At 39.7% G+C, this 12,199-nt stretch overlaps 1 protein-coding gene across 3 annotated transcripts in view; it reads right to left on the minus strand.

The window, feature by feature from the left end:
* Window positions 1–11,746, minus strand: part of LOC145992006 (stereocilin-like) — a 50,217-nt gene extending 38,471 nt beyond the window's left edge. For all 3 annotated transcript variants that reach the window (XM_083128014.1, XM_083128013.1, XM_083128015.1), the window contains exons 1-2: window positions 11,622–11,746; window positions 6,696–6,767 (exon numbers count right to left, since the gene is read on the minus strand). In XM_083128014.1, coding sequence (XP_082984140.1) covers window positions 6,696–6,750 — 55 coding nt within the window. In that variant the 5' untranslated portion in view covers window positions 6,751–6,767; window positions 11,622–11,746. The remainder of the gene's footprint in view (window positions 1–6,695; window positions 6,768–11,621) is intronic.
* Between the last annotated feature and the right edge of the window lie 453 nt (window positions 11,747–12,199).

Consider the following 12,199-nt stretch of genomic DNA (forward strand, 5'->3'; position numbering starts at 1 on the left):
AAAGAATTAAAAAGTTTTTCAATAAAATGACAACATTGTTAAATACGTTAATGAACACCGTTTCCGTTGAGTAGATATTGCCTAGGACATTTTTTCTGCAGCCGACAGAAGCGAAGAGGGAGGCCGTTCTGCTACCCTGAAGAGGCAACAAGGGAGAAGAGGGTGCCAATGCAAGGAAAGAGTGAGGAAGGACTTTATGGGGTTATTCATTTGCCTGTTAAGGGGCCCTGTTGCCGTTCAGACCTACTGGGGCAGCCAGTGTTGTCACATCGGATTGGCAGAAAAGAGCTAAATCCCTCCTAAAATAGGAATACAATTTCTGTGAAGCAACTAGAAGTAGACTGCAAAGCCAAGGCTGGATTTAACTACAACTGAGACCAGTTAGGTAATAGACAAAAATATAGTTCCTTGGTGTGATTCGTGATTTGGACAAACCTTGCTCCAAAATACTAAGTTGGCAACAGTAGTACGTACAGCTGGGTTTTCCTTCCACGAAGGAGTGGAGTTCTGTCGTCTGCTCAGTGCTAACCACACAAACGTCAAACTGACCAGAGAAAAGTGTGGTTCTTCTTCTTCCCCTTTGCAGCTCATTGCAAAGAAACGGAGACAGATGAAGAATTGGAAATGTTCTACCACTATTCATTGGATTTTTGTGGTAACTGTCTCATGAGTGGTAGTTCTTTCTAGGAGTGTTTGTGGCTAAAACAATATGCTGATTGCAAAACAAGAACGAAATGAACAAATATCTAGCTCGAAGACATGTTTTCTTTACCGAAAAGGGGGGGGGGGGGGTGTAATAACGTCTAGCAGGCATTGTTATCGTACTGATTGATAGCCGGTAACACTTTTTAAAAGTCATGCCACGCCACGCCACTGGCACCAACCCTTGGGCGAGCGCCATCCAGTGACGAAATTAAGAATTATTAACCGGCATACCTGGTATACTTCTTTTGGAGTGTCTGAGACCTACCTATCTTCATGATTTGAAGCTTGGGGCCTTCTCGTTGGCATAGTGACAACATCATCGCCTTCAAATAAATAATAATAATCGGGCAGCCAGCAAACTCCCCAACTTCCTCTCACCCCCGCATCTACTCTGGTTGTTTGAAGAGGTCAGTGGCCTCTCCTTCTTGCCCTACTCGTCTGTAACTGATGTTTTTGGTGCAGAGGGGAAATGTCCCACTCCAAAGTTCCCCGTTCGTGTGAAGATTCCATGCTGGGAACAGGGGGTTGGCAACACTGGCGGCATTCATGCTAGATGACCGCCGTGCTAAACTTGCAGGACTTCTTGCATGCTTTTCTACGTTTCGTGATTTTCAAAGAAAGAAACTCCTTTATCTTCTCATTGAAATGAACAATTTTATGCACATTTTCCGATCGATTTTTCTTCTCTTTTGAGCCTAGGCTTCGCAGTTAGCCTAGGTAGCCTAGAATATACAGAGGAAACACTCATCAAACACTAGAAAAACTCAGATTTTTGCAGACGCGAGCCGCATCGTCAGTTTAGAAGAAAAGGTGGAAATGGAAGTTAGAGACCTGCAGCATTGCCAGGTCTGGATCGAAGATAAAAACCACTGTTCTTTTACTAGGCTCGTCAAAAATTGTGATGAAGGGAAGGTTGAGGGTTGGGATTGGAGATGGGTTTGATTGGGGAAGTTACTGGTAGCCTTGTTTAGACCAGGGGGTGTAATTGCACTCATGGCTGATATGTAGGCCCTCTCCCATCTTTTGCATAATTAGGTGTTGGCAGATTTGGGTAAGAGGTGGATAATCGCTACCCAGAAACAGTCATTGAAAGGGATGTTGTGATGGTTGGTATGGACAGTGAAACCAGGTTGTGGGTGGAGGAACAGTGCTGGTCGATTCTGAGGTTGAGGGCAGTGGATGTTTCCCTTAGGTAAAAACCACAGATGTTGCAGGTGAGGATGCAGATTAGGTTTGAGGTGTGGCACGTCCCTTTGGGGTGGGGGTGAATTTGCAAGTTGTGGTGTGAATCTGGAGGGTGTGTGAGGTGATGAGAATGGGGCAGGTTTTGCACTTAGGATGGTTGCATTTGTGAGCAGGGGGATGTTGGTTGTGTGGTGAAGGGGTGTTGTGGACGAGGATGTTTCTTAACTTGGTGGCATTTGGAAAGAACTCTGGGCTTGTTGGGAAAGATGTTTCTGGTTTCGGAATCACTGTGGAGAATGGGAAGGGGATGCTATTAGGTGATGAGTATGGGAGGGTTGGTGGCATGTTAACCTTTACATATAAGCATCTATTTAGTATTTGCAAAATTTTTGCTGAGCATGATATCAGGCTGATCGTCCTGTATTGAGCACATTTCCTGGCATCATTTTTCTTCTGTAGAGGAACGAGACTAGATTTCGTCTTTCATTCTCCCAGACACTTGATTAGTTTCGTAGGGTTCCATTCTTCATTTCTCTCAGCGCTTGCTTGAATTCTTCCTTCAGGATGGGTTTGATTGGTTGATTGATTTGGTTTATTTTTATTTCGTTTTTCTGCCACTTTGGGCTAATTGTAACCATGAGTATGAGTGGTGATAATATGAAAGGACAATCACAAACACACATGGACAGCACACAACACGAACACCACAGAGCATTATACTGGCTGGGAGTCTGGATGCCAGAACCTTATTAGTGTTCAAGAATGCAGTCCAGGGTGTACTACATGGAAGAGAGGTTGACATTTGGGTGTCTACAGAAAGGGTCACACTGCTCCTTTAGGATAGGAAACCCTTTCTCATCATCAGATACATCTACTTCATTTCATATAAATTCAGTATTCCTGGTTATGTCTGTGATTTCACAACCTCTGTTATCTTCTATCATCCACATTATTTTCCTTTTTTTTTTCTTCAAAGTCCACACAATTTGCTTCATTATTCATCAAAATCATATCTTTCCGTTTTTCTATTTCCTCAATTTCCTTAAATTTATGTTTTATCAATTCTCCTTTTACTTTATCAGTTTCTCTTCTTAGCAATTTGGTCTAGGAATTAATTCGTGCGGTTGTTACGCACACATTGAAGCTGTAGTTCAAACACAAAATACGTAAATACCTTAAGAAAAATATTGTCCTTCGCGAGCCACCACTTTCGCCCATCTGTCAGGCAAGTTACGGATTCCGTGGCGAAAGAAGTCCTCATCCTTTGAAGCGATCCAGTCAGAGACCCATTTTTCGATATCTTCTGAAGAAGTGAACCGCTGTCCAATCAAATCGTTATTCATGCAATGGAACAAGTAGTAGTCCGAAGGAGCAACGTCTGGTGAATACGGCAGGTGGGGTAAAACTTCCCATCCGACATTTTCTAAATAGGTTTTGACCGGTTTTGCGACATGTGGGCGAGTGTTATCATGTTGAAAAATAAGTTTATCATGTCTGTTCTCCCATTCTGGTCGTTTCCTGGCCAGAGCTTGCTTCAAACGCATTAATTGTCATCGATAACATTCTCCATTAATAGTTTCACCCGGTTGCAGCAGCTCATAGTACACCACACCTTTCATATCCCACCATATGCACAGCATAACCTTTCCACAATGAATATCTTGTTTCGGTTGTGATGGACCTGGTTCACCTGGCTTCACCCAGGTCTTTTTTCGTTTCGGGTTCTCGTAATGGATCCACTTCTCATCGCCAGTAACAATGCGATGCAAAAACCCCTTTCTTTTCTGTCTTTGAAGCAGCAATTCGCAAATGGTTTTTCGTCTCTCAACGTCTCTGTCTTTCAATTCATGTGGAACCCAATGTGACATCTTTTGAATCATTCCTATGGCTTTGAGGCGTTTGTAAACTGTTGTTTGATCAACGCCTAATGCTTCTGCAAGTTCTTCCTGCGTTTGACACGAATCCTGATTGAGTTATGCTCTCAATTCTTCGTCTTCAAATTTTTTTGGCTGCCCAGGTCGCTCTTGGTCTTCCAGGCCGAAATCACCACTTCTAAACTGTGCAAACCACTTCTGACACGTTCGCTCAGCTAGCGCATGGTCACCATACACTTCCACCAAAATACGATGACTTTCGGTAGCACTTTTCTGCATGTTAAAGTAATGAAGCAGAACACCCGGCAAGAACACTTTATCTGGCATGAACTGCACCATGTTCAGTTGACTACAAAATGCTGTTGTTGACGCGTCAATCAACTGCCCTATACTACGAACAATGCGCGCTGACAGGAGTTTTCAATGCATGTGTGGCTACACGGAACTGTAGGACGATACGCTCATTACGCCATCTCTTGTCCAGGCGCACGAATTAATTCCTAGACCAAATAGTTATTTAGTCTCCTGTAGTTTTGTCATCCTTCTTTAGTGTTTACATTCTTCCATTTTGTTCTTTCCTCCATCTTCTCCAGTATATTTGCTGTGACTCATGGTTTCTTCCCTTCTCAATACCCTTTTGTTTCTACTCTTGTTTTCTGTAAAGATCATTTTATACCATCCCAAACTTTATCACTATTCTCAACTCTGTTTTTAATTTAGAGGCTTTGTCTGAAGTTTTCTTGAAATTTATATATTTTTCGTAAGTTTCTCAATATCAGGCTTTTTCATCATCTGATCTCTTCTTATCTTCTTCAAACAGATGTTTATTTTGACCATAAGTAGGACATAATCTGAATCTATATCAGCCCCAGTGATGGTCTTTCAGATAATTTCAGAATATCTCTTGTACCTAGATATAGTATTTTTGGTATTGTTTATTGTCCTTTTGGCATGTCCCAATGTATCTTCTTGCTTTATGTTGGAATAATGTATTTTCAAAAATCATTGAGCTCTATTTACAGAAATTCACTAAGAGATCACCTCTCTTATTTCTCTCTACTAATCCATATTTTCTTATTATGTTTTCATCCTGGTCTTCTTCTACTACAGCATTCCATAACAATGATGTATGATTTCTTCTCTTCTTTCTCCATTATTGCTTCAATCTTTTCATAGTTATCCTTCATGTCTTCTGTTAGTCCACTGTGTGGCATGCAAACTTGCAGAAACAGTAAATTCTGTTTGTTTCTTGCAGTCTCACCATTATTGTCCTGTAGTTACACTGATGTTACATTCTTTTTTTTTTTACACATTGTCTGAGTAGTATGTCAACATCATGATTTCCTTACATTTTCCTCCAAAATAAAATATTTTGAATTCTTCACTAACTAATTCATTACTCTGTTTCCACCTCATCTTTGATATTCCCATTTTGTAACATATTGTAACATATGTATACCAGTGGCTGGCAACAGTGCAGGTGCACAAGATGGCCGCCCACAGTAAGCTGTGTTGCTGTATGCACTTCGTTAATAAATAGGTTATTGAATGAACCTTGTTTGTATCTGGAATACAATATAAAACACATTTGTCGTGTGAAAAAATCTACATATTAAAAGAAGTTCTCTTTAAGCCCAAGACTGATAATAATAATAAATTTTCTTTATTAAGCAGGCGAGGTTCCGCCTAGGGCTGTTCTGCCACCTAAACCTTGTCAATGTAATGTAATGTATGATGAACTTCATATGGAGCAGAAAGTAATACACAAAATTAAATGGATACACAAATGTGAAACTGCAAACCCAAAAGACAATAATAATGATGATAACAGTAATAAGTTATACAATTCTATATATGTGCTGCAACTTTGCCATTGTTCCATTAACAGCAAAATATTTTACTTTACCTCTGAAACAAACAGGATTTTTTATACATGTGATGTTCACAGGCAATGCATTCCATGCTTTGGGAGATGAAAAGGAGAAATATGATTTTAAGGCAGTGGTTGAATGATGTCTACTAATGCTTAGTTTTGCCCATTACATTTCTAATGCTTGACTTTCTTTTGTTAGAATTTAATATCTACTTCAAGCTTCTCTGGACATATAAAATTCTATTATTGGGGTAAAGTAATATTTTCATTAATATTTAATGACCTAAAGCTGTGATGAAAGTATACATTTTACCAGAAGTAAAATTCTGAAATAGAATTTTAAAGTAGTCGTAATTATAAAAAAATAAATTAAATATTTGTGTTGTGATTTTTAAGTAATGTTTTAACAAATAATATTCACACACACACACACACACACACACACACACACACACACACACACACACACACACACACACACACACACACACACACACACACACACACACACACACACACACACACACACACACACACACACACACACACACACACACACACACACACACACACACACACACACACACACACACACACACACACACACACACACACACACACACACACACACACACACACACACACACACACACACACACACACACACACACACACACACACACACACACACACACACACACACACACACACACACACACACACACACACACACACACACACACACACACACACACACACACACACACACACACACACACACACACACACACACACACACACACACACACACACACACACACACACACACACACACACACACACACACACACACACACACACACACACACACACACACACACACACACACACACACACACACACACACACACACACACACCCACACACACCCACCCATGATCATCATCCTTTAACCATGTAAATCTCAATGGATATTGCATTTGCTCAAATCACCCAACAGTAGAATGGAATATTCTAAACACTGAACATGAATTGTATGTTTTGTTAAATGCACTTACCACAAATGATAATTCCCATACTCAGGAGATATTGGTCTTGCCATTGGACTTCCATAATCAATTATTTCTTACCTAAATTGAAAAGAAAAGAATAATTTTATGAATTCATAATAGATCTACAGTGACTAACGAATCCCAGCACAAGTAAGTTAGACATTAAAGGCATGGAAAGTTGGTACAAACTTCACGTATAAAACAGAATATCAAAATAACATTATGTTAGTATGAATGAAGAATGTGTTCCTTCAGTTAAATGTCAACAGGTACACCCAACGGCGAAAGAAACAGTAGGCGAATTGTCCACCACCATTTTCAACTGAACTGAATTACACAATGTGATGACAATGAATTGAAATAAAGACATCAATAAGCAAAGAACAATGCCTGCTTCGAACCAACATAGTTTCATTCCTTAAAACAACATAGGATGTAGAATAAAAAAGTAATGAAAATAGCAGTGGACAATTGATTTATTTATTTATTTATTAGCATCCATTCCACTTTACGAAAGTTTGGAATTGTCACATTGTACATTGTACATCTATAAAATTATAGACATAATATAATATAAAATACATACCATTATATTTGCCGTTGACTGTACATGCAGATAGTAAATTTCAATACTTAATATATGTGCATACAGGCCCATAGCCAGGAATTCTTTGTAAGGGGGGGGGGGGGGCGAAGTCAATCCTAGAGGGGGCAAAATTTTAATATATTGTGTCGCATTGGCAGATATAACAGGGTACTCAGAGGCACCTGCCCCCTCCTCCAAAAGAAATAAGTAACATAAAAGGGATGATATCTTGAAACTGCAATGAACAAAAGAACTTCGAGCAACATGAAATAGCAATATTTCGATAATGACCTTTCCAGCTTGCCAAAGAATATGAAGTTTAACATAAATACCTAGGTAGGCTAATAGGGACTGTACTTGATATTTACAGGTCGATAATGTTAATAGATGATTAATATGCACCAACAACTTTGGGACTCTCTGCAGAACTGATTAAGGGAGCCCTTTATGAATCATGCTTCATACTGATTCCCTCTAGTTTCCAGTATGCAAGATTTTTACGCACAAAGGAATCTAACGAGAATCCAACAACACCATTGTGTTGTGTTATGCAAGAAAAATAGAATTAATTAAATAATAATGGTTACATATTACCTACACTTTGATGAATTGTGTAAAAAAAAATTTTTGTACTTGCTAAAACACTAAAACATGGGTCCCTTAGTCCACCATGGACTCTTATTTCTTTAAAAGGGGAGACTCTTGCATCACTACAGATAACGTTTGCCTACTGGTTACGTTAACCATTTTGCAAAATATTGTGTGAATTGTATTATATTATAGTTAAAATACATTTTTTGACACCTGACAAACAAGTAGGAATCCCTTGATTGATCAATGACTTCTTGGATTATAGTGTCATCATTAATATTTCATAATAAGTTTCATAGAAATAAATTGTTTTAATAGGGTGCAATAATTTCATGGGGCACCATGGCATTCTGTTTAATAAGAACAGCAGATATTGCGAGCGAAGCGAGCAAGAAAATTTTACGAAAAGGTTTTTTATTTGTAAAACTTTTGAAATTAGGGGGGAATTGCCCCTCTGTGCCCCTTGCAAGTGCCCTTGACCGTCTGGTAGAAAAATGCAAGGAACATGTAAAAACTAATGCCATCATGAGTATCCAATTGTTCTGCTATTCTTAGATTCTCCTAGTCTTGTTTTTTACTTAAATGTTTGCTTCCCCTAGAAAGGACTTCTGTCCAAGATCAGGGGGAGGGGACAATGCCCCCTGTAGTTGCGACATTGTTTATGAGTGTCTCTTCATCAATTGCACGTCATCCTTCATTGTTGCGATTAGCTGGAAGTGGCAGGAAAGCAACACAAAGTAACAAAAATCAAATATCCACTCCCTCTCTCTACCACACTATTACCAAAAGATAGACCTGGGATACAAAAATTTAAGCAATTCAAAGTTCATAGCAACACATCCAAGAAAAACATCCAAACATATTAGGCACCTTTAATACAATACTACTCAAAATGTCACAACTGTTCTATATACTGAAAATTGTGAAATCATTTCCTGAAGTCCAATCTGGAAGGGAATCCCCCCCCCCCAATCCTGATACGACATTATACCATTATAGGGAATCCCATACACCCTAATAAATCACACAATCAATAAGTGTCTTTGTAATGTTGCTAGAGTAACACATGATATAATTGTAAAGATTTGTGAGAATTCAAGGTAGGAATGTGTTCTGTATTTTTCATGGGGGGGGGGCAGAGCAGGCCCTCAGGGGGGGAGGGCAGTTGCTCCCCCTGCCCCCCTCTAGCTACGGGCCTGTGTGCATAATGATTATAAGTAAATAATTTGTTTAACATTATATAGCATACTGAAATGGTATGATATATTTTCAATTTTGTATTGTGAGATAGCCGCCTCATTTCATTACCTGAATGTGTTGATTGGTTAGTTCACAACATCACCACTAGGGGTGACATCAAGATGAGATGAGACAAGATATGGCAGTCTCAGTCTCGTTTCGAGTTGTAAATGCATGTCTCATTCTTGGTCTCTTGTAAATTTATAAATCCGGTGGAGGCACAAGTGGTTCGGATCCCACTTTAAACTGTAGGTCCAGTCCCGATTAGCCTTACTGTGCATAAAGTGGACTTAAAACACCAAATCAATCAATCAATCCATTTATAAATGTCTTGTTGATGGTCTCTTCTCAAGTCTTAAAATATATAGAATAAACAACATGTACAACAAGTCACCATACAAACTTCCACAGTGTATAGAGCTTTTTAAGACAAACAACTTTTCTTAATGAGGTTTTTTTTGTTTGATGTCTCATTTCGATGCTACAAGCCCTTGAAAACTGGATATTTTCCTGATTATAAACCACAGATTCACAATTACAATGAATGGACTGGCACTGTAAGTATTATGCACAAAATGAATGACTTATCTGAGGAAGTTGCACAGTAAAGTAAATTCGGTTTACATGTTATTTTCAATATCACACCAAAGTCTCGAATGAGATCAAGAATCTCAGATGTCTAGGTCTCTCCTCGATTTTTCAGAAGTCTCTCTCATAGGGTCTGTTATCATTGTCGTCTAGATTATTACATGCCCATCTTGTCAAGCCCAAGTCAGACAGGGGCCAGGGGAGGCTCCTTCCTGGCATTGCCATCAGGGCCTTGACATTACGTAAAATTATTTTGTACACGTATAATTTCTTTGCAGTGAAGAGTGAAAATGTAGACAGCAAATATTATTTTGCTCACAACTTGGTGAAGGATGAATTCATAGGACATGAACAGCAGCTACTACATTCGTTCATCTTATTTATGTGTGAAATTCTAAGTAGCAGCAAGTAATTAGAAGATTCTCTACAATAGAAAGTTCTTTCATACGGGAGTTTCTTTATATGTACCTTCCCGCTTATTCAAAAATCTGTGAGTTTGACATTATCATCCACATTCCTTCCACATCTGCATCAAAGGTCAACAGCTCCCAAGTTTTGGGAAAGAAGGGGATTTTTATTGCTTCAGCTGGGGGTGGAATGTACAGTAGACACAATGATTGAACCCAAGTAACCAGAACCACTGGGCCAACTAGAGTTTTTATGTGGCGAAGGTTGGGTTTACGTTCGGCAACAGTTGTTGCCAACACTTGCTCAACCATAGAAAAGTGAGTCAAAATCAGTTTTAAAAACTACTTTCTCCTGTTAAGACAAGTTTCAAGAGTATGTTGTCAATTCTATAGTGTCTTATCCAGTGACATGCACTGAGGAGTAGCTAGTCAATCTCACATCTCTAATTATTTTCAATCACAATATTATTGTCTTGTTGAACCCACAATTTACATACAACACTTTTTTTTCACGCACTTCTCGTCCCTCCAATCTTGGTCTCATTCACCGTTGTCTGTTACAATCGGTTGCATCGTCGAAGGCATTGTGTGGTACCTCAGGACGTTCTACAGTGCATTCCTCGCGGGTAGTGTGCATTCCTGTACTTAATTCGCAGTGGCAAATTGTTGAATGTGAACTAATAATGCCTTTCACAAACGAAGAAGCATTTGATATGCTCATGGTGTTGGGTGAGTGCCCACGAAATAGTTCTGCTGCTGCTCGTGTGTATGCTGCAAGGTATCCCAATCGGGAACATCGTTCAAGACATGTTTTTCGCACCCTTGCCAATTGTGTACGCAGAAGGGGCAATGTTAAGCCTTCTAGCAGTCACAAACATGAACGCATTGCTTAGCCTGTTCAAGATGAGAGGTCTGCTGGTGTACTTGCAGCCTTCCATCTCAATCCTCACGTGAGTATCAGGCAAGTTGCTCGTGATTCTGGTGTTAGCGCAAGTACAGTGAGAAGGATTTTAAAGGAGCACAGATTTCATCCATACCACGTGTCTTTGCATCAAGAGCTACACGGAACTGATTTTCAAAGCAGGCTAGACTTTTGCATGTGGTCTCAAACTCAAGTGAATGCAAATGTTCGATTCTTTGACAAAATGTTGTGATCTGATGAGGCTACATTTAAAAGTGATGGCCAGGTAAATCGGCACAACATGCATTACTGGGCCGTCGAAAACCCACGGTGGATGCAAGAGGTTGATCATCAACGTAGATGGTCTGTGAATGTGTGGTGTGGAATCATCGGCCGACGAGTAATTGGACATCATTTTTTTCAAGTGAGGCTTACGGGTGTTGTGTACTGCACACTTCTTCAGGAACAATTACCCAGTGTTCTCGAAGTCGTCCCCTTACACATCAGAACACACATGTGGCTACAACAAGATGGCTGCCCAGCACAATTTGAGCTGACAGCGAGGAATCAGGTGAATGCAATGTTTCGTGATCGCAGACTTAACATGTTTAGATTATTACCTCTGGGGACGAAAGAAAGAAATCGTTTACCAAAATCGCCCTACAACGCGGTACGACATGATCGAGCGCATAGTTGCTGCATGCAGGCAGATTAGTGAGGCAGAAGTTATTGCAGCACAGAATGATTTCAGTGTCCATGTGCAGAAATGCATTGAGACCGAGGGAAGACATTTCGAACATCTACTGTAAGTTGGTGAATGTGCATCACACTGGGTGCTTTACCTATTCTTCTCGTTTTCGTTGTTCATTGGTCAATTTCCGATAAATTTCACCATCCAGACACTTAAAATGTAGAAAACGTCGAGGATTAACGACTTTTAAAAATTACAATTGGGTATTTCCAGACTGCTCGGGATACCGAAAAGTCGGGAAGTCATTTCCCGAAGTCGAGATCGGGCCGGAAATTTTTTTCCCGATCCCGGTTCCGACTTTTCGGGATCCCGCACACCCCTATATATAAGGCTTTCTTCTAATCTGATAATCCACTTTCTACTTTTCTAGTGATTAACATTTTCTGTTTGGAGTTGTAGCGGCATGAAAATATAATTTGGTTAAAAATATATTTTAACCAAATACGT

This window comes from Lepisma saccharinum, chromosome 9 (assembly GCF_977018435.1).
Source record: "Lepisma saccharinum chromosome 9, izLepSacc3.1, whole genome shotgun sequence".
NCBI classification, from domain to species: Eukaryota; Metazoa; Arthropoda; class Insecta; order Zygentoma; family Lepismatidae; genus Lepisma; species Lepisma saccharinum.